Source organism: Geotrypetes seraphini, chromosome 13 (assembly GCF_902459505.1).
Source record: "Geotrypetes seraphini chromosome 13, aGeoSer1.1, whole genome shotgun sequence".
In the NCBI taxonomy this organism is placed as follows: Eukaryota; Metazoa; Chordata; class Amphibia; order Gymnophiona; family Dermophiidae; genus Geotrypetes; species Geotrypetes seraphini.
The window spans coordinates 9,124,892-9,152,821 of record NC_047096.1 but is presented as its reverse complement, the minus strand read 5'-3'; the positions used below and the strand labels follow the sequence as shown (position 1 = coordinate 9,152,821).

At 43.1% G+C, this 27,930-nt stretch overlaps 1 protein-coding gene across 10 annotated transcripts in view; it reads left to right on the top strand.

Moving 5' to 3' along the window:
• Nucleotides 1-27,930, top strand: part of SYT6 (synaptotagmin 6) — a 262,997-nt gene that overhangs the window by 230,529 nt on the left and 4,538 nt on the right. For all 10 annotated transcript variants that reach the window (XM_033918904.1, XM_033918907.1, XM_033918903.1 and 7 more), the window contains 3 exons: nucleotides 12,111-12,231; nucleotides 18,249-18,420; nucleotides 23,130-23,280. In XM_033918904.1, coding sequence (XP_033774795.1) covers nucleotides 12,111-12,231; nucleotides 18,249-18,420; nucleotides 23,130-23,280 — 444 coding nt within the window. The remainder of the gene's footprint in view (nucleotides 1-12,110; nucleotides 12,232-18,248; nucleotides 18,421-23,129; nucleotides 23,281-27,930) is intronic.

Sequence of the window (27,930 nt, the reverse complement as noted above, 5' to 3'; positions counted from 1 at the left end):
AAGTATAAATTTTATTTCTTCAATAATTTTCATTAAAACTTAAAATATTAATAAAAATGATTGAACTTAAAAAAAAAAACTACTCTTTAATACTTTTTAATACTGTTTGATACTAAAGAGACTGTGTAATTCATTAAACCTCACAGTTCATTTCAGAGACTCTGGACTGACAGTGCACTAGTGCAAAAGTGCACTGGTGCTTAACGGTGCCATTTCAAAAAGTGCACATGTGCTGTAAACTTTTAAAAGCTCTATGAGGTTTTATACCTTTAGAATTGATAATCAAATAAGAAACGTGTGTTGAATAATTTCAGTACTCTGCTATTTGGAAAAGGTGTGGAACAAGAATGTGCGATGATGGTTCCTCGCAAATCTGGGTCTCGCATCTATAAGATATGACCAAGGCGGAGGCAAACACAACCAATCATGTTTGAGAAGCCACTAGGTAAAGACAAAACTGCAAACCACATAGCGTACCCTGGAGAAAGCCACAGCTCGATGGCTGAAACATCAGTTCTGCTTAGTCAAGCATGGCAAGACGAGGACAACCTCAACAATCACTGTTTATAAATGCTGAAACTTGAGAAAAGTTTAGTTGATTGAGTCCAGGCTTCTTTCAGTTGTGTGCTGTAACCAGTCCATATTGGTGATGTAACATATCACTCTTTATCTATTAATGCACCATGTGCCTGAATGGATAGCCAATTATCCCAGAACAATGTCCAGTCATGGTCTGACAAATGAATAATATGATAACACTAACAGATTTAAAGCTTCTTTAAAAGCAAATTGCATTTTCCTTTCTGTAGCTTCCAAGAATATACTTTCCCTTTCTCATAAATGAGAGCATATTTTTTTCTTTTTGATGCATTGCCAAGCTATCATTCTGCATCAGCTTTCTTCTGAGCAAAAATGTACCGTAGTTATTGGGCTTCTGTGTGGCTGCGTTGTAAAGGTGTTAAAAAAGGATGCAAGAATGGAACTCTTCACTACTGAAACTGGTCTCAACTAGAGAATGACAAGGAGACAAATTTGTCCCCATCCCCCGCAGGGCCTCAATCTCCCCGTCTCATCCCCATGAGTTTTGTCACTGTCCTTCTCCCTGCTCCATTCCTGTAATCTCTGCCTTAACCACACAAGCCTCGAACACTTATGACTTTAAAGTATTTGAGGCTTGTGCAGATGAGGACGGAGCTCAGGCATTGGTGGAATGAGGCATTATGACATCATAATCTGAGCTCTAGAATGTTGCTACTTATGATTTGAAAGTGTTTGAAGCTTGTGCAGATGAGGACGGAGCTTAGGCATTGGTGGAATGAGGCATTATGACATCACAATCTGAGCCCTAGAATGTTGCTACTTAGGATTCAAAAGTGTTTGAGCTTGTGCAGATGAGGACGGAGCTTAGGCATTGGTGGAATGAGGCATTATGACATCACAATCTGAGCTCTAGAATGTTGCTACTTATGATTTGAAAGTGTTTGAAGCTTGTGCAGATGAGGACGGAGCTTAGGCATTGGTGGAATGAGGCATTATGACATCACAATCTGAGCTCTAGAATGTTGCTACTTATGATTTGAAAGTGTTTGAAGCTTGTGCGGATGAGGACGGAGCTTAGGCATTGGTGGAATGAGGCATTATGACATCACAATCTGAGCTCTAGAATGTTGCTACTTATGATTTTAAAGTGTTTGAGGCTTGTGCGGATGAGGACGGAGCTTAGGCATTGGTGGAATGAGGCATTATGACATCACAATCTGAGCTCTAGAATGTTGCTACTTATGATTTTAAAGTGTTTGAGGCTTGTGCGGATGAGGACGGAGCTTAGGCATTGGTGGAATGAGGCATTATGACATCACAATCTGAGCTCTAGAATGTTGCTACTTATGATTTTAAAGTGTTTGAGGCTTGTGCGGATGAGGACGGAGCTTAGGCATTGGTGGAATGAGGCATTATGACATCACAATCTCAGCTCTAGAATGTTGCTACTTAGGATTTGAAAGTGTTTGAGACTTGTGCAGATGAGGACGGAGCTTAGGCATTGGTACAATCCCTAATCCTATGCCTGATAGACTACTGCAACATACTATATCTCCCCTGCACAGCAACCATGATAAAACAACTACAAACAATACAAAACACAGCCCTAAGACTGGTCTCCTCACTGAAGAAATTCGATCACATCACAGAGGCATCCCATGACTCACATTGGCTCCCAATACAAGCGAGAGTATACTTCAAATTTTACTGCCTACTATTTAAAGCAATAAATGGAGACAGCCCAGCCTATTGGAACAATCGACTAGTTCAATCTACCTCAACCAGACATAGGAAAACCCACGGATTATTCACACACCCTCCAACCAAAAACGCCAAAAGAAAAAAAACTGTACGACAACCTCCTAGCCACTCGAGCTGCAACACTTGACCCCCAACTCTACAACCTATTGACCTCGAGCACAGACTACAAAACCTTCAAAAAATAAATAAAAACCCTTCTATTCAAAAAACACATAAAACCAAACCAACACAATCAGAAATGTCCCAAGCATCTCCTGCAACTACTACATATGAACTTCCAATCTCATGACATCTTAGATGTCATCCTTAGCAACTCAAAGAAATGTACAATCTACTCCCTAAATACTTCTAATCTCCGGACACTCCACTTGTAATCCGCCTTGAACCGCAAAGTAATGGCGGAATAGAAATCCCTAATGTAATGTATATCAAATATAGAATAAACTTGGAAACTAGTAAGAAGGCTCTGATGCAAAAGAAAATAAACAGACCAAATATCAATGGTCTTCTGGTTGGTACAATGAAACCTAGCTAAAAGGGATAATAAGAACCTTTCGTCGTAGAGGTCTCTCGGGCTTCTCTCCAGTGGAAAGAAAAATGTATCTGAATTCAAGAAATCTTGGGACAAGTATGTTGGATCTCTAAGGAAGAGTTAGGGGGTAGTAGATGGCATGGATAGGTGGACAGTTCAGCACGATGAACTGGCTGTGATGAATCATCTAATTTCAGCGTTTGGGGAAGGGCAACGCCCCTCCCCCCACACCCCCCCAAAAAATGTCAGCATTTGGCGGAGCAATGCCCCCCCACCCCTCAAAATTACACCCTTCCCCCTCTCCTCACTGCCCGCGATCTGTTGCTGTGTATGCCCTCTGCTGACCGCTCGAGCCCAGGTCCAGGAGGGATAAGAACTCCGTTGCAGCGTTAGCTGCGATGAATCCGTGCCCAGCCCTGGGGGGGGGATATGAGCTGCGCTGCTGCACCAGCTGTGATGAATCTGTGCTCGCCCACTGTAGGTTCCGTGAGCTTCCTCATAATGGGATGATTCATTGCGGCCATTTCATCGATGAAACGGCTGCAATGAATCATCCCATTCCATGGATAGGCAGACTAGATTGATCATATAGTCTTTATCTGCCTTATTCCCCCCCCCCTTCCCCCACTTTTACAAAACCGTAATGTGTTTTTTTTTTAATGTCGGCCACGGCAGTAACAGCTCCAACTCTCATAGGAATTCTACGCGTGTCGGAACTGTTACCGCCATGGCCGGCACTAAAAACCGCACTATGGATTTGTAAAAAAAGGGGTGGGGGAGGTTAATTTTTCTATGTTTCTATGCACTTGCACATGTATACGCCAATAAGATGTAACTTATGCGCACAAAGCGCAGGTAACCACTTGCTTAGTTACAGAATTACCCTTCATAGCTCTAAGATTTTTGTGTAGTACAAAGAGGCATTTTTTGCTTAACACAAATCTATCCTTGGCATATTTTCAGGGGTGGTAAAAGTCAGATACCGATTTTATTTCTGTGATTTACATGAACACCACAAGAAAATTCCTTCGGAAAATATAAGGTTCCGCCACGCAAAAGGGCATCAGCCCCAGCGTGCATTGTGAAATCGCATTCAGTCCGTAACCCATAAAATATAACTTCCAAAATCAGGTCCCGGCTCCAATGCATTATTATGCTAACCATAAGCCATATAAGTAGATGCAAAACCACCGTTGCAAAGGAAAATTCAAATAAAATTAGCACCAGGACATAATTGTCAGTCCGAGCAGAACTGTTGCATCGCTGGCGTGGGTTGTTCTGATCGATCATTGACATGACGACTTAGAAGAAATAGGTTCCCGTCCTAAATCGTACGAATCTTCAGTAGGATGGAAGTAGCACGCTGTTCATGTTGATGAATTTCATATCCTTCTCGTAGTCGTCTGACAAAAATCTCAGCATGAAAGCTTTGGGCTGATGTTTTCTTCCTGATTAAAAGGTAATTGAGACCAAGTCACTAAAAGAAAACCTTAATCTAGATTAGCACTTAGCGGGGCTCTTACTGCTTCTGAGATGGTATTTTTACTGGGGAGGGGCCTAGTGATGCTAATGAAAAAAAGGGAAAACACGATGATTGCTTTGGGGTTTTGCAGACCTGCAGGATTTTGGGGGTTTTTTTTCAAAGAAAGTTCCAGATCTTAATAAAATTCTATTGATATTGGGAAGCCCCTCTATCAGTCAGAGTCACATTCCTTAGAGAGATGATGATCCTTCTGCTAGAGGCTGTGGAAGGGTTCCTTATACCTGCCCAGTCCCACCCATCCCCGCCCTGTTACGTCTCAGTCCCGCCCCCAATCCCTCCCTAGCCCCACCCCCCAGTCCCACCACCTGCTGCCTGCTCGCACCTCTGCGCTGCCTTTGTCTTTTGCGCCGTTGTCTATGAACCGTTAGATCATTTGACAAATTTCTTGAATAGAAAAGTTTTAAGTTCTTTCCTGAATGTTTTGTAGTTGGGCGTCGTAGTCAGCAGGTTGGAGAGGTGGCTTTCTAGTTTTGCTGCTCTGGTGGCTAATATCCATTCAAGCACCCCGACTGTCCTCTAGAAAGAGATTTTGTCTACAATATTTGCAACGTAATATATCTCATGGAATCTTGTGACCCAATTCAGGGTCTTTTTTTGTTTTTTAATGGATGGCTGTGGTTTCTGAAAGTACTTCGCACTGTCCAACCCCCCCCACCCCCCCCACCCATGACTTGCTTGTTTTTAAAGAACCTGTAAGATAGAACCAATGCTCAAAATCTTTGCAATCGGGTTTCACTGTAAGAATTGTGTCTAATTCATTCTTTCCCTCTTTGGAGAACCATAAGTGGTTCTCTGAACTAATCCCAGGTGAGATCACCTCCATCTATCGTGTATGCATTGAAAATCTTTCCCCTCTCTTATGCCGCCTGGCCGATCACTGTATCGATTGGAATGTCATCACTGAAGAAAAGGCAGCTGGAAGATTTGCACACGCTTCGTACTGTGCATTGATCTACCTTTTGCTCTTTTTTTCTAGGTCAGCCTGCTCTCTGCTTTCCATCTGGTCAGGACTTTGAGCCATTCTTAGGCAGTGGAAAATTGCCACCCCATATTCAAAGTGATTTAATTGGGCAGGAGAGGCTCCTTCCTGGTTAAATCGCTTCTGACTGCCTAAGTGACGATTGCAGATGGTGGATGATGAAAGGCGTGTCTGCTTCTTGACTATCGAGCTGCGCTTTGAGTTAATTTGCATTCAAGAACAAGCACATCCATTGCATTGATTTGCAATTCTATTCTGTCCACTTTAGTTTCACCATGGTTACAATTACCCAAACATAGCTTAAAGAACTTTAAATAACTCTTAAATTTAATTTTTTTGTTGGTTTTGCATTTGTCCAAATCCTTCTTAAAACCACGCGATCTGCTCTTACCACAACCTCTGGCAACACTTAAACTGTTCTCTGAGTGAAAAATATTTCCTTCCGATTGGTTTTAAAAGTATTTCCCCTGTAACTTCATCGCGTGTCCCCCAGTCTTTGTCATTTTTGACGGAGCGAAAAGTCGATCCACTTGTACCCGTTCTGCTCCACTCAGGATTTTGTAGACTTCAATCCTATCTCCCCTCAGCCGTCTCTTTTCCAAGCTGAAGAGCCCTGACCATCTCTTAAGTGTGTTATTCAGGAGTCTCATTTATGGAATTTGCTTCTGTTGACGATCCAAAAAACAATGCGTTTTTAAAGCATATCCTTGAAGTGTTGTAGAATCAATATGAGTATTAATTTTTAATGTTTAATGCCTTGTCTGAGCAAGCAGGTCAAGGTGGTTTACAAAAATTAGTTGTATGTGTAAGCTTGAAATCTTTTGGGGGCCCACAGAGCTTTCTCGTATTCAGGTTGGAGAACATTGATCTAAAAGTTTGTGGCTGAGGCAATCGAGAGTTTTCTGAGTTGCCCAAGATCACAAGGGGCTGCCGCATAATTTGTTTGCATTAATGAGGGCATTGACAAAATTAGCTCCTAATGATTTGATGGTCTTTAGTTTGTTGTGTGAAAATTGATTTTTTTTTTTTTATACTATGCATTTCGTAATCAATTGAAATGAATTCTATTTCAACAATATTATGGATCTTAACTAACCCCCTCCCCCATTTTTACAAAAGCGTAGCATGGTTTTTAGCGCTGGCTGCGGCAGGAACAGCTCTGACGCTCATAGGATTCCTAGGAGTCAAGGAGCTGTTACCGCTGCGACCGGCGCTAAGAACCATGCTATACTTTTGTAACTAATAGTGGGGTCTTTTTATTAAGGCATGCTAACCAGATTTAGCGTGCGCTAAATCGGTTAACGTGTGCAAAATTGATTAGTGTCTGTGACTTAGCGTTTTTATGTAATTGTAGGCTTCTTTTGATTATAATAAATAGGTGGAAATCCATGCAGGACGTACTTCTTGAACGGAGAAACTTTAACTAGGACTTCAGCAGAACGAGATTTAGGAGTAATCATCAGTGCAGACATGAAAACTGCCAATCAAGTGGAGAAGGCTTCATCTAAGGCAAGGCAGATATTGGGTTGTATCAATAGAAGTTTCGTCAGCCGAAAGCCTGAAGTCATAATGCCGTTGTACAGGGCCATGGTGAGACCTCATCTGGAGTACTGTGTGCAATTCTGGAGGCCACATGACAGTAAAGATGTGCGCAGAATTGAATTGGTTCAACGGACGGCCACCAGGATGATCTCGGGGCTCAAGGGTCTCTCGTACGAAGAGAGACTGAACAAATTGCAGCTCTACACTCTTGAACGTAGGAAGAGGGGAGACATGATAGAAACATTTAAGTACCTCACGGGACGTGTCGAAGTGGAAGATGATATTTTCTTTCTCAAGGGACCCTCGGCCACAAGAGGGCACCCGCTCAAACTCAGGGGCGGAAAATTTCATGGCGACACCAGAAAGTATTTCTTCACAGAGAGAGTGGTTGATCATTGGAACAAGCTTCCAGTGCAGGTGATCGAGGCAGACAGCGTGCCAGACTTTAAGAATAAATGGGATACTCATGTGGGATCCCTACGAGGGTCAAGATAAGGAAATTGGGTCATTAGGGCATAGACAAGGGGTGGGTAAGCAGAGTGGGCAGACTTGATGGGCTGTAGCCCTTTTCTGCCGTCATCTTCTATGTTTCTATGTTTCTATGATGGGTCATTTGGCCTTTATCTGCCATCATGTTTCTATGTTTCTATAATCAGAAAGTTCTATGACATCACAATGCAGGTGTAAAGAGCCTTAACCTATAGGAAGAGGAGATGCAAATGTTAAGAGCCTTAGCCAATAGGGAGAGGAGGAGAGAGTGGCTGCTGCAGAAGAGTGGTTGATCATTGGAACAAGCTTCCAGTGCAGGTGATCGAGGCAGACAGCGTGCCAGACTTTAAGAATAAATGGGATACCCATGTGGGATCCCTACGAGGGTCAAGATAAGGAAATTGGGTCATTAGGGCATAGACAGGGGGTGGTTAAGCAGAGTGGGCAGACTTGATGGGCTGTAGCCCTTTTCTGCCGTCATCTTCTATGTTTCTATGTGATTGTATTTATTGGGAGACAGGTTTATTGTAACTATTATTTTTTAATTGTATTTTTTATAAACCGCTTAATACATTTGCTCGCGTGGTATATCAAGTGAAATAAATTCAATCCAATCCAGAGAGATGCTGCGGTCTCGCCTGTCTCAAAGCGGATAAAGTAATTCTGCAAGCACTGGAAAAGGGCAGCACCAGCGGCAGAAACAGAAAGAACATACGAGGATTTCATTTTGAAAGTAGTGCTCGAGGTATAACTTTTTGAAACCCAACAGATTATATTTACTCCCTCAGTATGAAAATTTATGTTGCCCCCCCCAAAAAAAAAAAGCCTTTCTAAAGCACACAGCAAGTGGCAGCTGTTCCCTTAGCAAATGCCGTGTACACTGGGCCGAGTCTTACCAGAAACCTTAAAATCAAATTTGCAGGTGGTTAGTATTCAAATGCAAGCAGCAAGAAGCCAGATTGCATGGAGCCAAAGATAATCGCAACTTTGCCTGAGCCTGAAATAAGCATCTCTGGATTTAATGCAGAACTTAGCTCAGTCCCTTCTCATGCTAGATAAGATGTCTACCCACCCAGGTTTCCTAAACATTTCTGGCTTTTTATGAAATGTAACTTTCTAAAAAAAAAACAAACCCTAAGCGCGCATGCGCACTGTTACCTGCGTGTTCCGTTTTCCGTGAGCTGTAGGTCTCCGGCAGGTAGGAGTGCACATGCGCGCTTAGGGTTCTGTTTTCCGTGCTGTTTGGTCTGGCCTGCTCCCTGCTCGCCTTGCCGTACTATATTTTTAAGTTGAAAGATGCGGCGGTGGCTCCTCTCACGATCCCCGCCTGCTTTGGACTTCCGACGCAGGTGGGGATCATGAGAAGAGCCGCCGCCGCGTCTTTCAACTAAAAAATACACTACGGCAAGGCACGCAGGGAGCAGGGAGCAGGCCAGACCAAAGCTTCAAAAATCCCAAAGGTGAGCAAATCCACTGCCCGACAGAGGGTTCCGTTTTGAAGCTGTGGCTCTCATTGAACTGCCAGTTGGCCGGCTCCCTTGCCGGAGTTATTTTTCAGTTTACAGGTACTGCGGCGGCTCCTCTCATGAGCCGCACCTGTGTCAGAGAAGACTTCCGATGCAGGTAGGGATCGTTAGAGGAGCCGCCGTGGCACCTTTAAACTTAAAAATAACTCCTGCAAGGGAGCCGGCCAGATCGCGGGAAATCCTGCTGCTGCACAGGGAAATGGAGGGGGAGGGAATGCTGTGGCTGCTGCACAGGGAAGGTGGGGAGGGAAAAAAATGCTACTGCACAGGGAAATGGAGGGGGAGGGAATGCTGTGGCTGCTGCACAGGGAAGTGGGGGGGAGGGAAAAAATGCTACTACACAGGGAAATGGAGGGGGAGGGAATGCTGCGTTTCAAGAATTTTACTACCTCCTTAATGTTTTACCCTTAAATGTGTTTCTTATTATAAGATATGTAACTTTAACCTTCCTTCCCTTCCAATTGTTGTTAGTCTTGTCTATTATCTAGTGTTTATATATTTATTGTATGTTTTTATCTTAACTAATTGTATTTTTATGTACATCGCTTTGTATAAAGATATAGCGATTCATCAAATATTTAATAAACCTTGAAACCTTGAATTATGACATCACAATCTGAGCTCTAGAATATTGCTACTTAGGATTTTATAGTGTTTGAGGTTTGTGCAGATGAGGACGGAGCTTAGGCATTGGTGGAATGAGGCCTTATGACATCACAATCTGAGCTCTAGAATGTTGCTACTTAGGATATTATAGTGTTTGAGGTTTGTGCAGATGAGGGCGGAGCTTAGGCATTGGTGGAATGAGGCCTTATGACATCACAATCTGAGCTCTAGAATGTTGCTACTTAGGATTTGATTTCAAATATGTTTATTGAGTTTCAAATACCAAATAGAGAAACAAATAATGGAACAGAAAATCAAGTGACAAGTAAACAATGGAGTTCAACAGAACCATCAGGAAACCCAGAGGGTTAACATACAATATACAACATAAAGAACCTCAGGGGGATAACCAGATGGTCCAATAGGGACTAAATAGAATCCTGGAGAGGAAGAAAAAGAGGAGAGAGAAGAAAGATAAGAGGAAAAAGAGCAAAGCAGTAAGATATTGAGGAAGTGAAGCGAGTATAAAAAAGAATGCAGGACGGACACCCCAACCCCATATAGGATAGCAGAAAAAAGAAAAGAATAAGGAAGGTGCTGACTCATCCAACATGGAGGCCTTAGAAAAGGGCATCTCCCTATTCGAAAAACAATAGATTAAAGATAACTTAACTCAGGTTTCCCCGATCTTAATTAAGAAAAAAGTTGAATTTAATCTGCTATCTCGGCTTAAAGCCCAGCAAGACTTTCTGATCTCCAAAACTGGTACCTATGTCTCGGCTACTTAGGATTTTAAAGTGTTTGAGGCTTGTGCAGATGAGGACGGAGCTTGCAGGAATGGGGCAGGGACAGGAAACGAACTCACGGGAACGGGACGGGAAAATGAGTCTCCGCAGGAATGGGGAAAAATTTGTCCCCGTGTCATTCCCTAGCCACATGTTCCTTTGAGGTATGAAATAGATGAGGTATCCACGGTCACGTGGACTTCACACCTCACTGCTTCACTGCATTACTGGTAGAGTACAATACAAGCCTTATTAAGCCTTGAGGAGGCCAATCCAGTTTTTACCGTGAGCTTGCTCTGCCACACAGGAACAGAAAGGAATTGTGCTCTCCGTTATACCTTGGCAGGTAAATCATTTTTAAAATGTCCACAAACTAACTTGACTGAATTCAAACAAGAGGTAGAAACAGTCAATCTGTTAATGAAATACCAAAAAAGAAGCATCTTACTATGAAAACCCAGATAGATGCTGTTGTACGTAAAAGTTATTTTACTTTATGGAAACTACGAACAATTAGACCCTATTTTGAATTTGGTCCAGTCATTACTGTTGAGTCTCCTTGACTATTGTAATATTGCTTATTTATCAATTACTAAGAAGGAATTATTGAGATTATCATTGATACAGAACACAGCAGTTAGATTGATTTACGGATTGAAGAAATACGATCATGTTACGTTATTTTATTGCGAATTGCATTGGTGGCCTGTGGAAGCTCGGGAATTGTTCACGTTGGTCTGTTTTTGTTACAAGGTTTTAAATGGTGCAGCCCCTACTTATCTGGCTAATAGTTTTTTCATCGCTACGCACAAATGCAGTAGAAAAACTCATGCTCTGTTCAATTTCTCTTCTGTAAAAGGTTGCAAAAGCAAGAAATTCCTAAATCACTCTATAGCATCTCAGGCAGCTTCTCATGAAAAAGAATTTCGATCATTGCTCACAGCTGTTTCTTAGAGACATTTTAGAAAACAGCTAAAAACCTATCTTTTCTCCAAATACCTGACTAGCTGACTCATTCAAATATACAATTATGTTTCATGTTTATAATCTTTTGTAAACCGCGTAGAACTTTTTGGTAGCGTGGTCTATAAGTATAATGTTATCTTATAGCATGAAAAAAATACAGAGAAAACTAGTGCTTGAGCGTGTGTTTGGGAGGGGGGGAGGGGACCATCCTGAGCCAGAAACGTGCCCTGTGCCACCCCTTAGAGCTCCTATTTCGCCCACTGCATCACAGCCAGGCAGGGAGGGCAATGGACAGGACACAATTTTGGAGTCTTGGTGGGGGGGACGGCACCTCTCCACCGCCCCCACCCCATCTCACTCGCGCCCTCCCTTCCCCCGTACCTCTTTAAATCATCCACAGCACGAGCAGCTTCTTCAGCCTTCTGCTCACTCCGGCCTGGCTCCCCTATGACATCACTTCCTGGTCACGGAGCCAGGAAGTGATGTCAGAGGGGAGCCAAGTCGGAGAAGCTGCTTGTGCTGTTGAAAATTTAAGGAGGTATAGGGGGAAGGGAGGTGGAGGGAAGAGGGCGCCTGCTACCCTTGCTATGCCACTGGACTGGGGGTTGTTCCCGTTTAGTCACCTTCTACTCTGATTCCTATGCAGATTATATGGGTGCTCTTTATAGCTTTGAAAACAGCCTTCCATTGGCTCGGATACTCAAAAAGTGTCTGCAGCTCGTTTTGCATTGGTCTGGTGAACCCTGGTCAAAAAAGAACCGTTTACTTCAGTGGAAACTAGTGCTGATGTTTCCAAAGTCTGATTTCTAATGCTTGGCCTTCTTTCGTTTTTGTATTACAGGAAAGTGTGGACTTAGGGGAGATTATGTTTTCGCTCTGTTACCTTCCCACAGCGGGTCGTCTCACCTTAACAGTAATCAAATGCAGGAATCTCAAAGCGATGGACATCACCGGTTATTCAGGTATGTGGACACCTTTCTCCTCCCTTTTTACATTACATTAGTGACTTCTATTCCGCCCGTACCTTGCAGTTGTAGGCGGATTACAAAAGAAGCTAACTGGAACATATCTAGGAAAGTTACAACTATGGATTTAGGATTACAAAAAGATAAATGGACATTTCCAGGAGAATTACAATTTAGGGAGCTGTTTACAAGGTTGAGACTTTGCAGAGAAAAATTGCAAGAGTAGAAGAGACTTTGAGGGGGAATTTACAAGGGGGGGGGAATGACAAGGGGAAGCGTTAAGATATCTGGATACATTTTTTGAATAGCAGGGTTTTGATTTCTTTTCGAAGTGATTTGAAGTCGCTCGTTGTTGTCAGCAAGTTGGAGGTGGAGTGGTCAAGTTTCGCTGCGTGCGTCGCTAGTAGGTGGTCAAACATCTTCTTATGCCGAGTACCTTTGAATGGGGGGGTAAGTAAATGGGGTCTGAGTTCTCCTTTGTCTAGTAGTAAGGTTCCGATATAGGCGGTTGTTTAGGTAAGTGGGGGCAGTGCCATTTATTGCTTTGAATAAAAGACAGTATAATTTGAATTGAATTCGTGCTTGTATAGGTAACCAGTGTGAGTCTAGGTAGGCAGTGGTGATGTGGTCAAATTTTCTTAGCGAGTAGATCAATCTGAGAGCTGGGTTTTGTACAGTTGGTAATTGTCTTATCATGTTTGCAGGGCATGGTAGGTAGAGGATGTTGCAATAGTCCACTAGACCAGTGATTCCCAACCCTGTCCTGGAGGAACACCAGGCCAATCGGGTTTTCAGGCTAGCCCTAATGAATATGCATGAGAGAGATTTGCATATGATGGAAGTGATAGACATGCAAATTTGCTTCATGCATATTCATTAGGGCTAGCCTGAAAACCCAATTGGCCTGGTGTTCCTCCAGGACAGGGTTGGGAACCACTGCACTAGACCTAGGACTAGGGCAGGGGTAGGGAACTCCGGTCCTCGAGAGCCGTATTCCAGTCGGGTTTTCCCCAATGAATATGCATTGAAAGCAATGCATGCAAATAGATCTCATGCATATTCATTGGGGAAATCCTGGAAACCCGACTGGAATACGGCTCTCGAGGACCGGAGTTCCCTACCCCTGGACTAGGGATTGGACTATGAGTCTATATTGCTCTTTGTCGAAGAATTTTCTTATTTTTCGTAGATTGCGCATGATTAAAAATGCTTTCTGGGTAGCCTTGTTGATTTGGATTTGCATTGTGCAACATCTATCTATCATCACTCCTATCCGAACCATCTGGTAAGAGGAAATGCCGCGCTGTTTCCAGTAAAACCACATGTTGCTCCCACATCCCATCCTGATGTCCGAATTTCCCCCAGACATGTCCTCCTTTTGAGGACATGTCTGAGGGTCTGGACGGCTTTTCAAAACCCGGCACTTTGTCCAGGTTTTGAAAAGCCTCCCCAAATCGCGTCGGGCAGGGAGGAAATCCATGCAGCTGGGGGGGGCTAAGGCGGGACTGGGGGCGGGATTAGGGCGCTACAGGGCAGGGATGGGTAGAACTGGGCGGGGCTGGGGGCAGGCCTAGGAGTCTGGATTTTCCGATTGGAAAATCTGGCAAACCCTACATCCAGTAGACAGAACTGCCTCTTCTCATGGGGAAAAGAATGCGATACAGTTCCTTCACCAATGCCTCTAGTTCTTCTTCTTGGCTGGTCGCAGAGTGAATCCCTAAAACGATGGTGCCCTCACAGGCCAATTGGGGTTTCAAAAATGTTACTACTTGTTATGATGCCCTGAGCCAACTTCAATGGCAGCACCCTCCGCCCCCAAAGATTAAGCTTTCTCCCCTTCTCTCGGAAGCCCCTAGTCAGGCATTGCTCCTTACTCTAAGGCTTTTATTCCACTGGTAGATTATGGTAAAAGCACTGAAGATGTATGTAACACTCCTAACTGCTGAATTTCTCAGGCCGCTGCACCCACAAAACGCTGTTCTAGGCACTTGACGCTTGCAAAATTCACCTTTGAAGTCGCACAATGCGTTGCATTTCTAGTTCTTCAGAACTGACCTCCTCTATCGTCTTTCTGGATGATTTACCAAAATGATCTCTTGCATTACTGTAGTTTTCTCAATCTAGACTTGCCTTTCAGGGCATGAATACTTTTATTTTAGCTTCATATATACTCATTTTCCATGACAACTGCTCCGTGATAGCTCAATTAGAAATGGATGAGAAAATTTATGGTTCACTTCTCGCTGATCATAACTACAAATTAATTTGACTGCAATCCAATTTTGTATTTAAGCTTAGCAAAATGACTCAGTTTTATTTTGCCCTCAGTAATTCAATTTATGAAAATATATATATATTTTTTAAAACCTACAGTTTGGGATCAGATGATTCTATTCACTGTTTCTCATCTAGTGTTGTGATTATGGCACATCAGCTCTCGCTCTCTCTCTGTACGACTTTCCTCGTCCTTTACTACCTATCATTTCCACAGCACTGCTGGGCGTACGCAGCACCGTATATTAAAACATTCAAGAGACAGTCCCTGCTCTGTAGAGCTTACAATCTAATTCAAAAGAAAAACGAGACGAGTAGGGTGTTGGGGAGTTTCTCAGGCATGGGTACATTTTGATGAAATCGCCAGGGCCGATAGGCAGGTGTCAGGTCAAAAGCGCGCCGGGACAAAGGCGCGAGCAGACAATTGAGCGCAGTGCGGAGGCGCGCGCTGAAGAAAATTATTGTTTTTAGGGCTCCGACGGGAGGGGCGTGGGGGGGGAACCCCCCCACTTTACTTAATACAGATCGTGCCGCGTTGTGGGGGTGTTGTGGGGGTTTGGGGGGTTGTAACCCCCCACATTTTACTGAAAACTTCACTTTTTCCCTGTTTTTAAGGAAAAAGTTAAGTTTACAGTAAAATGGGGGGGGTTACAACTCCCCAAACCCCCACAACGCCGGCGCGATTTGTATTAAGTAAACTGGGGGTGCTCCCCAACAAAACCCCCCATCGTAGTCCCTAAAAACAGTAATTTTCTTTGGCGCGCGCATCCATCTTGCGCTCAGTTGTCGGCGCGCGCCTTTGTCTTCCACGTTGTTGTCTATGAACCGATAGGCACGTGCCTTGGGCCCGAGGAGGTCAGGGGGGCCTGATGGCGCTGCTCCAGATCTTTGTGTTTTTGGTTTCATTTTCTGCCCTTAACATTCAGGGCTTTTAAGATCACTATCTGCATCGGGCTCAATACTGACCTATAAATTTATTTCATTTACTGGTCTGATTTTCCTTATTTTTTACGAGTGCAAACCAGAGTCCCACTAGCTGGAAAATCAGTAACTTTATAACGCTGTCCAACAAGTTTCAAATTCCGATATCTTGACTTTTATATCAAATGTTATTGCGACAAGGGGGGGGTAGGGGGTAAGGATTTGAACAGAATTTGCAGCAGTAATTGTGAAAATTTAATTCCCTTCAATCACACGCACGCTCTGCGTGTTTAAGGAGCGGAACACAGGTTGCTTTTCAGAGCATTGCCGAGTTTTAATCTGCACTTCTCCACTTGACGTGTCCTTGGGCCCCTGATAATACATCCTTCTGTCCAATTGTGCCCTGCTACAAGTGGAAATTAATCTCACTGAGCCTAATGTGAATTTCCCAATTGTAACTCAGAAAGCTCTTGCTGAACATATGCTGTGGAGATGATCGCCAAAATGTATGTCAGCTGTGCGCAGGGTGGCCAGCTGGCTTCCATTTTTCTTTCATGACAGACTGATCTAGGTATTACTACGACGACGACTTATCATTTCCGTAGCAGTGCTATACATAAAAACTTTCAAGACTTGGTCCCTGCTCAGAAGAGCTAGGTCTACCTCTATTCCTCCTACCGCCTGCCATGGACACAGCCACGGGAGTTAACTGGCGCAGAGGTTAGGTGCCACTAGGGGGCCCTAATTGCAGACACCGAGTGAGGCCTGAGTAAATTCCACCCACAACCCAAATCGAATTAACCACGCCATTGCCATTCAAACATGTCACGGGCCGTATCGAGATGGAAGAAGATCTCTTTTTTCTTATAGGTCCCACGGCTACAAGAGGGCATTTGTTGAAACTCAGGGGTGGGAAATTTCATGGTGACACCAGAAAATATTTCTTCACCTAAAGGGTGGTTGATCGCTGGAATAGTCTTCCACTACAGGTAATTGAGGCCAGCAGCGTGCCAGATTTTAAGAAAAAATGGGATTAGCACGTGGAACTCTTCACGGAGGAAGTTAGGGGATGGGTCATTAGTGTGGGCAGACTAGATGGGCCGTGGCCCTTTTCTGCCGTCTGTTTCTATGTTTTCTATGTTTATTTGAATCAGGTGTCTTACCTAAACAGCACACTTATTACACAAACGGGCCTCACAGAGCCGAACAGGCTACAAAGGAGTTTCCTTGGTGTTAGATGGTCCCCTTGGTAATTGTTAAGGGATAAGTACTGTATTTAACCCGGGTTCTAAGTCAAAGACCTTTTCTCCCTCTTAAAGGGAGTTTTTTTCTCTCTGACTTTGTTTACCCGGAGTGGAACAATAATAAAATCATAGAAACATGACGGCAGATAAAGGCCAAGAACCGGCTCCGGCCGCAACGGGGCGCCGACTCGGCTTCTCCCTTTCTTTTTCTCGCCCTGGGAGGAGGATCGGGGAGGGAAAGACGTCAGTCCGGAAACAGCTGGGCAAAGCCCATCCCCGCGGGGAGAGAGGCAAAACGTGGATCCGTCAGGACAGGGCGGCCCAGACTGGCATCGGGGGTGGGGGTGGGTGGGGTGGGGGGTTTCAGTGGAAGGGGGATGGGAGGCAGGCGGGCATCGGAGGGGAGGGGAGGAAGGACGCACTGGGGGCACTATGGACATAGGAAGGGGCAATGTTGTGTGTTATGTTTGATTAGTTATTGTTACAAGTACTATATATGGTGCTGAGAATAAATGTCCAAATAAGTGTTCTCGACTTTTTTTTATTTATTATCCGTGTCACATTTTTTATAAAGGTTAGTACCAATAACAACATGGTTCATTTAACATATTGATATATATCACAGTAATGATGTATTTTATTATCTCTCATGTAATTTACAAACTTAAAAATGGGAGGTGAAAGGGCCTCATAAGTGGAATAGCCTAGGGCCTCTTTTCATCTAAATCTGGCCCTGGGCACAGATAGGAGGGTCTTACCGGCTGAGTGGAGCTCATGGGGGGGGGGGGGTGAGAACATAGGGGGAGATAAGTGAAGAGAGATAGTGAGGGGCAGCTGAGTGAGTGCATTTGTAGGTTAGTGAGAGGAGCATGAATTGTAATCGGAAACGGATGGGACGCCATTGAAGTGGCATTAGGAGGGGTAACGTGAGTAGTGGTTCTCTCAGGGCGCGGCCACATGTCCTCTTTTTACAGATGAAATCTGGTAACCCTAATTAGAGTTTGTGTGTATCCTGCCTCCTCCCCCCCCCCCCCCCCCAATAAACTGCTGAAGCAGAATGCTCTGCGCGACTCCCAATGCTCATAGGAACTCTCTGAACGTCGGGAGCAGCACAGAGCAATCAGCACACCGGCCTGTGCTACGAACCGCTTCTGCGGTTTTGTAAAAGGGGGGGGGGGGTTATTAAGGTAAATTCTGATTCAACTGGAATCCCACATGAGGAAGATGTTTGGACCACCAAACTGTGCTTTCAGATTCACAATCCTGGGGAGCAGCTATTGTCAGAACCAGCTCTGATTGGTTCAGCAGCGTTTGTGATGTCATCACCAACCCAATGGCCAAATGGAAAGTCGTATGTGTCCCTCTTGGCAACATGGCCGCTTCCAGAAGTTGAAGGAGCGATAGAAGAAATAATTGTTTAAAAATAAGAACCTTGCAGTAGTATTTTCAACCGATACAAAGTAGCATTAGCACTCATGCATTTGTCTTGTAAGTGACTGTGGAAGGCGGTGGAACAAGATGCTTGCAAGGTGGCGGGAAATGGATAGTCTTCACCACCTCTTTTTCTCTCTTTAGACCCTTATGTAAAGGTGTCGCTGCTCTGTGACGGGCGCCGGCTAAAGAAAAAAAAGACAACCATAAAGAAGAATACACTGAATCCAAATTACAATGAGGCGATTATCTTTGACATTCCACCGGAGAACATGGATCAAGTCAGCCTCCTTATTTCTGTTATGGACTATGATCGGTAAGTTCAAGCCTTGGGAGACCTGAATAGGGAAGGATGAAATCATTTTCCCATCCCATCCCGTCTCTGTGAGTTCTTTTCCTGTCCCTGCCCCATTCCTGCAAGCTCTGTCCTCATCTGCACAAGCCTTAAACACTTTAAAATCATAAGTAGCAACATTCTACAGCTCAGATTGTGATGTCATAATGCCTCATTCCACCAATGCCTAAGCTCCGTCCTCATCTGCACAAGCCTCAGACACTTTAAAATCTCAAATAGCAACATTCTAGAGCTCAGATTGTGATGTCATAATGCCTCATTCCACCAATGCCTAAGCTCCGTGCTCATCTGCACAAGCCTCAGACACTTTAAAATCATAAGGAGTAACATTGTAGAGCTCAGATTGTGATGTCATAATGCCTCATTCCACCAATGCCTAAGCTCCGGCCTCATCTGCACAAGCCTCAGACACTTTAAAATCTCAAATAGCAACATTCTAGAGCTCAGATTATGATGTCATAATGCCTCATTCCACCAATGCCTAAGCTCCGGCCTCATCTGCACAAGCCTCAGACACTTTAAAATCTCAAATAGCAACATTCTAGAGCTCAGATTGTGATGTCATAATGCCTCATTCCACCAATGCCTAAGCTCCGGCCTCATCTGCACAAGCCTCAGACACTTTAAAATCTCAAATAGCAACATTCTAGAGCTCAGATTATGATGTCATAATGCCTCATTCCACCAATGCCTAAGCTCCGGCCTCATCTGCACAAGCCTCAGACACTTTAAAATCTCAAATAGCAACATTCTAGAGCTCAGATTATGATGTCATAATGCCTCATTCCACCAATGCCTAAGCTCTGGCCTCATCTGCACAAGCCTCAAACACTTTAAAATCTCAAATAGCAACATTCTAGAGCTCAGATTATGATGTCATAATGCCTCATTCCACCAATGCCTAAGCTCCGGCCTCATCTGCACAAGCCTCAAACACTTTAAAATCATAAGTGTTCGAGGTTTGTGCGGTTAAGGCTGAGCTTACAGGAATGGGGCAGGGACAGAAACAAAACTCACGGGAACGGGATGGGGAAATTGAGTTCCTGCAGGGACAGGGAAAATTTGTCCCCGTGTCATTCTCTAATAGCGATGCAAAGGGGAGGAAGAAAAGCTATTCTGCAAAGCTTTTTCTCAGCATGTTCCTGGGTTGCAAAAGACGCTGGGATGAAATGCATCAAATATAAGTTTAAAGGAAAGATAATGTCAACCTATAGCAAATCATATTTTCAGAGCAATGCATTAGGAAGTTTTTGGGAAACAGCTATTTTGGGATGCAAAAAGAGCTTGCAATGTTATATTGTTCTCACTTCCAGCCCTCCCGCCCTTTCTCCTAAAAGCTTGTGCGTTCTGCCATCCTGCTGTTGCTATCATTTGCCTTTCTTCAGTGAGGAGGGTCTGTGGTCTCCAACCCAAACCCTTGGCAGGGCCACATTTTGGGTTTGGCCTCAGAAAAAAAGAGTGAATGTCTTATTAAAGAAATGACAATTTTGCAGGAGGTAAAACTCTTTCCTTTTGGCTAAGTCTTAAGAATAATATTGTCATTTATAGCTAAAGAGACATTTGATCAAGAAACTGTTTTATTTGATAAACACACTGGGGACCACAAAATAGTACCTGGCAAGCCGATGTGGCCCCCGGGCCACAAGTTTGAGACCACTGAGTTAAGGGGAACGGTTAATCTGCTGGCTGGATTGGAGGGACGAGGGGAGAACAGGACAATCAAGCTATTGTGACATCACTGATGAGGCTGGCTCTTATTGGTGGAATGAGGCATTATGATGTCACAATCTCAGCTCTGCTTCCCAAAAACAAACAGGATGTCATGGATACAGTTAAGGCAGTGGTCTCCAACTCAAACCCTTTGCAGGGCCACATTTTGGATTTGGAGGACCGCAGAAAAAAATAGTTAATGTCTTATTAAAGAAATGACAATTTTGCATGAGGTAAAACTCTTTATAGTTGATAAATCTTTCCTTTTGGCTAAGTCTTAAGAATAATAAAGAGACATTTGATCAAGAAACGGTTTTATTTTACTTTTGTGATTATGATAAACATACCGAGGGCCTCAAAATAGGACCTGGTGGGCCGCATGTGGCCCCTGGGACGCGAGTTTGAGACCACTGAGTTAACGGGAATCTGTTTGCTGGGTTGGAGGGACTAGGGGAGAACAGGACAATCAAGCCACTGTGACATCACTGATGAGGTTGGCTCTTATTGGAGGAATTAGAAACATAGAAATAGACGGCAGATAAGGGCCACGGCCCATCTAGTCTGCCCACCCTAAAGTCCCTCCCCTACCTTTGCCATGAGAATAGATCCCATGTGCCGATCCCATTTGGCCTTAAAATCAGGCACACTGCTGGCCTCAATCACCTGTAGTGGAAGACTGTTCCAGCGATCAACCACTCTTTCAGTGAAGAAGAATTTCCTGGTGTCACCTCTTAGTTTCCCGCCCCTGATTTTTCACGGATGCCCTCTTGTTGTCGTGGGACCCTTGAATTCAGAAACAGTTTCTGTCTCCAGCACCTCTTCTGGGAGAGTGTTTGACACATCTACCACCCTTATAGAAACATGATGGCAGATAAGGCCACATGGCCCATCCATTCTGCCCATCCGCAGTAGCCATTATCTCTTCCTGTCTCTGAGAGATCCCACGTGCCTATCCCAGGCTTTCTTGAAATCAGACGGTCTCTACCACCCTTTCTATAAAAAAAAGTATTTCCTTAGATTACTCCGAAGCCTGTCACCTCTTAACTTCATCCTAGGCCCTCTCATTGCAGAGTTTCCTTTCAAATGAAAGAGACTCGACTCATGCGCATTCACATTACGTAGGTATTTAAACGTCTCTATCATATCTCCCTCTCCCACCTTTCCTCCGAAGTATACAGATTGAGATCTTTAAGTATGTCCCCATATGCCTTATGATGAAGACCGCATACCATTTTAGTAGCTTTCCTCTGGACCGACTCCATCTTTTTTATATCTTTTTGAAGGTACGGCCTCCAGAATCGCACACTATATTCTAAATAAGGTCTCACCAGAGTCTTATACAGAGGCATCAATACCTCCTTTTTCCTACTGGCCATACCTCTCCCTATACAACCTAGCATCCTTCTAGCTTTCGCTGTCAACTTTTCAACCTGTTTGGCCCCCTTAAGATCATTAATATCCTTAAAATAGGCAATCATACAAGCTCATAACTATCGTTGTACAGGTACTCGAGACGAACCGGAGATCTCAAGTGCTCACTATCAAAAGTCCCAAATTTATGTTTGAGTCTGATGACTTTACACAGTGAGCTATCATCGATCCGGTTATTTACTCCATAACTGTACCTATAATTTATTTAAATCTTCTTTTTTTTTTTTTTTTTTAATTCTTTCTTTCTTTTTTATTTTATTTTTTACTAATTATCATCACATACAATCACATACTAAGATCATCACATACAATCACAACCAAGCCCCGCTCTTCCGTCATGCACATAAGTTCTTCACCCCCTAAACTGTACCCTTCCCTCAGGTTTCCTGATATTACTCCTACATCTACCACCCCGCAACCTCATACTATGTCCTCTCGTTTAACCGCTTCTCCCTCTCTGAAATAGATTTGTTTGTAGATGAATTCCCTTCAAGTATTTAAACGTCTGTATCGTATCTCCTCTATCTCTTCTTTCCTCCAGGGTAAGCCCATTCAGGCCTCTTCTTATATTTCCCTTGGCGCAATCCCAATATCATCGTCACCTGGCAAATACAACACGTTCAGATGGTTATGTTTAACCAGAGTTAAAACGTAGCATACGTACGCGAACCACTGGGAGAGACCCGTTTAACCCACCAGTTTAGCATTACATACCAGGTGTGCATTTTATTGCCAGCAGAAATATGATCTGCTTCAGTCGGACAGCGGCCAGGTGTGAGGAAGTATAGACTGTCTCCCCTGAATTTTGTCATCCCTTTAGTCCCTGACAAGACACCTTGCAGCCCTCGCATTGAGTAATTAATGGATCGGCATTTCTAAAGATGTTTTTCCCTTCCATTCTTTGTCTGTCTTCAGAAAGGTTCTCTTGTGGTTTTTTTTTTAAAAGCACTTTAGGTTTGATGATGGAGCTCTCTGAGGATGTGTTCATTGGAAAACCTGTTAGAGGGAAGTGTTTTGCTATGAATCTCACAATACGCCTGCAGCAATCAATTCAGTGTATTAATAATCCGCTAGAGCGTTTCCCTATGGCAAAAAAAAAAAAATACAGGCAGCTGACAGAGCTTTATATATGCAATGTATATAAATATGTTATGGGATGTGGTTACTGTCTGATGCATAATCTATTTTATTTCTTAAAAAATGTGTAAACAGCTTAAAAAAATAGATTGTGCCCAGATGCGGTGAGAGCAGGACAACTGGAACAATCATGACGCCAGCTGCGGAAGCCTAAGAGAACAGCTTAAAAAATGGATTATGCATTAGAATAAAAAGCCCAGGGAATCTGGGAAACAGACCAATATCATGAATTCTGAGCAAGCATAACCACACTAATTAAAAATAATAGTAATAATATTAAAGTAGGTTTCAGCGGGGTGGAGAAATTCAGCCTGTTGTTGCCAAAACGGTAATGTTTGTTGAAGGCAAGTGCAGTGTCTGATCTGTTTTCCTCTCTGCCTCTTTCTCTCAAGCGTTGGACACAATGAAATCATTGGCGTCTGTAGAGTGGGGAACAATGCCGAGGGCCTGGGAAGAGATCACTGGAATGAGATGTTGGCATACCCCCGGAAGCCTATTGCTCACTGGCATTCGCTAACGGAGGTGAAAAGGTCCTTTAAAGAGGTCAGTCCTTAGAAAATGCAAAAGGGCAGTTAGCACGCGCCGGCATCCGTGCAACAAATCGCCATGATGGAATACAGAATAAGTTGACATGAGTGTGCATAACGTGTGATGTAAGCGTTTTACATCCTGATTCTAAAAATGGCGTCCCGATTGTAGGCAGTGGTAGGTGTCCTATCACCATCTAATGGGCCAATCGGGAAACACACTTTTTTTTAACAAATCGATGGAACAAAGGGTGCCTACAATGTAGGCATTGTTCGCATGCATACGGAGACGTCTAGGCATGCCTACAGACTCCTAAGGCTGACGTGGGTGTGGTTTATGTTGGAAGTGGCCTTGGGCATCTGTAGGCATGCCCAAGAGCTTCTCATAGGTGTGAGTCAGATGCCTTAAACGTAGGCCTGCAAAATGCAAAAGGCATCTGTAGACGAAAATAGACGTGATTCTGGTCACGGCACCTACCGGTGATTGATATGCGGTAGGCACCATTTCCAGAATCAGGTCCTTATGGTGCAGTTGGCAGTTGTGCACATTAAGAGATAGTATTCTACAGCTTACGCCCACAACTGCCAGACCTGCTCCAGAACAGTCCATTGCATTCCTCCTTTGTAGCTGCGCACTATAGCATTTAGATGCTAAGGGGCCAATATTCACCGCCAGTAGCGTTATTTGTAGATATTCAAAGCTAGGACCTGTATGGGCTTCAGCTTTAAATATCCAGTTATTTTTAACAGGGCTGTGGAGTCGGTAGATAAATGTTCCGACTCCTCAGTTTTTTGTACTTCTGACTCCGACTCCGACTCCATGACTCCGACTCCTCAGTTTTTTGTACTTCTGACTCCGACTCCGCGTGAAACAAGATCTTCATCCGCGTAAGAAGATGTTGTGCGTTTGGTGGGAGAGCTTGGTTGGATGAATTTTTCGAGTCTACACCAGGTGATTTCTACCAACGAGGTATTGAAAACCTTGTTTAACGTTGGAAATAAGTTGTAAACAACAACAAGGGAGAATACATTTATAAGTATTGGTGCTCCGAATTGTGCGTTGCGTGCCATATAGTGAAGCACGTGTTCGTTTTGCGGTTACGTGAGGCACTGCATGCATTGGTCTTTATTCTTACAGTAGAGAAGTCATTAATTATAACTTTTTGTGAATTGGAACATTTAAACTTGCTTTTTTTTAATTCCAATCTAAATTTAGTCGGAGTCGGTGCATTGTTTGGCAACTCCGACTCCAGGTACCCGAAATTTCCTCCGACTCCGACTCCTTGACTCCAACTCCACAGCTCTGATTTTTAAGCCGGTTAAGACATAGTCACTAAGGTCGATATTTGTCACTTAAGTGCTCATGGGTTACCACATAAAAATAGGACAGAGTATATGCCCTCCTATTTATGTGCTAAGCCTGAGCGCTTAAGTGATGAATATCAGCACTTAAGTGATGAAGTGTTGACTCCACCCCCTCCAAGATGGCTGACTTTGTGCTCAGTGCTAACCATGATATTCAGTGACACCACCAATTCGCCTCCCCCTGAACCTCTCCTCTTACGGTTTATGCACTAACTCCCGGATTCTATATATGGCACCCAAATTTGCACATCCAAGTTGGGTTGCGCTTCCGAGATGCACTCACAAATGCATTGGATAAATTGCTCTGAACCCTTAATAATGGAGTGCTAGCTACACTTAATTGATGTTAATTGGCACTCGTTAAAATGTGCGCACTGTTCGATAAGGTATGGCGCCTAACTCCCATGGCATGTATCTCAAAAGGGGGCATAGTCATGGGCATGTTGGGGGCATTCCGCACATGGTATGCTGCCGAACCACGCCTAACTTGGGCATTGGCATTTACACCAGATTTTAGCAGGCATAAGTCTGCACCCAAAGATAGTTGCGGGATCTTCTCTAAGTCCTATTCTGTGTCTAGGATGGAGCTTGGCCTAAGTTTCGGCAGTTTTTTTTTTTAATTGAAATTTTACAAATACAAAAGTATAAGAATAAAACAAAACAATAAGCTGCAGATACCAAAATATACATAATAATATGCAAAACATAGTATAGTTAATATACAAAGTAAAATTAATTAGGGTTTACATGAGTCCTTACATATCCATCAAGAGGGGTCCTTTTGAATCTGGCTATGTTATTTTGTTTGAATGTTATTATTTCCTCATACTTTCTGATGACACAAAAATTCGTAAAAATTCGTAAAAATTAAGCCTAGAATTGTCTTTCCAATTGGAAACAATATGGTGGATAGCTAAGACAATCAGGAAATCAAATATTTTTTAATATAACAGTGATATTGATATATCTGGATTAGAGGAACACAAAAAGATTGATTTATATGACATGGGCAACCCATTAATATTCATGTTTAAAATTAAGCAGATAAAAATTTCAAAATTGTATAAATAAAATAAAATTAAAAAAAAAAAAAATTGAGCAGATTTTGGACCAAATGTCTGACCAGTAAACTTGTAAGTTAGGGCATTCATATAAAAGGTGTATTCGAGTCCCAGGTTGCTGTTGGCATGGCTCTGAAGTCGCATGAAACACTTTAGCCATTTTAGCAGGGGTCCAGGAAGCTTTATGCATAATGAAAAATGTGGACTGGCATATGGATGCCGACATAGTAGGTCTAGCTGAGAATGCCCAATTTTGGCAGCTTTTATTCAATTTCCTTAGTGCCCGGCTGCAACCTGTTGCATAACTGTAACAGTCTCGGCCATAAATAATAATATTCTATCACTTATGAGCACAATTGGCACCTTTTAAAATTATGTTGAAGTCTTTTTTTTCTTCCCTGAAGCTGTTGGGCGAGATTCAATTGAATCTGAGCTTAGTCATATTTTCTAATGGACTTTCGCCTGTTAGTTCGCCTGTGATTTGACATTAGTATATGATGTATTACGGTATTAATTATACGTGTTATATGTGAATGTTGCTCTGTATGTTTAGTTTTTATGTAGTTTAGGTCTTTCCTATTTTAAGATGGAGTTGTTTTATATTAATTAGATATTTGTAAACCGCTTGGATCAGTCGTATGAACAAGCGGTATAACAAGTTTTAATGAAACATAAACGTTAAGCAAACTGTTATAGAAAGAGGGGACAAATGTTCTGATTTGCTTATATTGGATTAACGACCAATTGTTGCAAGACTGAAGTGCTGGTGATACTTAGGAGCACTGGTTATTCCTCACCAAGTACAATCCATATTGTAGGGCATAATGTACTAATGGGGTTTTTCTTGACTCTCGTTTACCTAAGTAACTAGAAATTACTAAGGTTGTTTGTATTTCATTCTTCAGTTGTGATTTAGTTTGAAGATTATATGCAATTCTAGAATTGGGATACTCTTGTGTTGCCTTACTTAGACTACTGCAACGTGAAGTACTTGCATTGGCGTTATCCTTTGCAAACCACATCAGTAGTACCAAATGCCCCAGAATTGTTGGACATGCGTTGGTTGACAGCTATTTATAGATTGCAGTTCAAATGTTTGTGCTTATTGCTCAGGATTGTATGCAAGTTGATGAAAAATGAGTTGACCTCTTTACTGGATTTTTACGTGCCTTTAAGATCTTTATAGTCCATCATGCAAGAACTTTTAGTTGTGCCGTCAGCAGCGACAGTTAAGAGCTTTTCCGCAGTAGGTCCTTTTCTAAGGAACTCATTGCCTTAAACCCTTTGAATACCAGCCTCTGATTTATTTAAATTCACTGTACTGAACCATAGAGGAAACGCACAAACATGCCAAAACATTCAAATGTGATTCATCTTTAATTTAAGTAGAAATGTTTTAACTTCATTGACTCTGGCAGGCAGGTGTTCCTCCCCCATAAGGCACTGATTTGATTTAGTGTAATTGCAAAACTCTCTGTTTGGTTTAGAGAACATCTATTTATGAGATGCAAGTAAGGACTGTGTCAATTCAAAGATAATTAGTGTAAACAGTACGAGATGAATACGTAAATGAAGACTGGATCTACAGACAGATTTCTGTTACACATAATTATGGTATATTGAATGAGTCTGGACCTATTAATGTACAATAGTTTCTTGTTGTTAATGTTGCATTAAATTTTCAAGTTGGAATCAAATTAGTCTTAAGAACATAAGAAGAGCCTTACTGGGTCAGACCAATGGTCCATCAAGCCCAAAAGCCCATTCTCACAGTGGCCAATCCAGGTCCCTAGTACCTGGCCAAAACCCAAAGAGTAACAATATTCCATCATCTCAAAGAATAGCAAGATTCTGGAACCCCAATGAGAGCAACATTCCAGAGCTGATATTGTGATGTCATAATGCCTCATTCCACAGTGCCTCAGAGCCAACCTCATCGGTGATGTTACAATGGCTTAATTGTCCTATACTTGGCTCATGTAAGAACATAAGAAGAGCCTTACTGGGTCAGATCAAAGGTTCATCAGGCCCAGTAGCCCATTCACATGGTGGCCAATCTAAGTCACTAGTATCTGGCCAAAATCCAAAGAGTAGCAACATTCCAGCATCTCAAAGAAGAGCAAGATTCTGGAACCCCAAAGAGAGCAACATTCCGGAGCTGAGATTGTCATAATGCCTCATTCCACAGTGCCTCAGAGCCAACCTCATCGGTGATGTTACAATGGCTTAATTGTCCTATA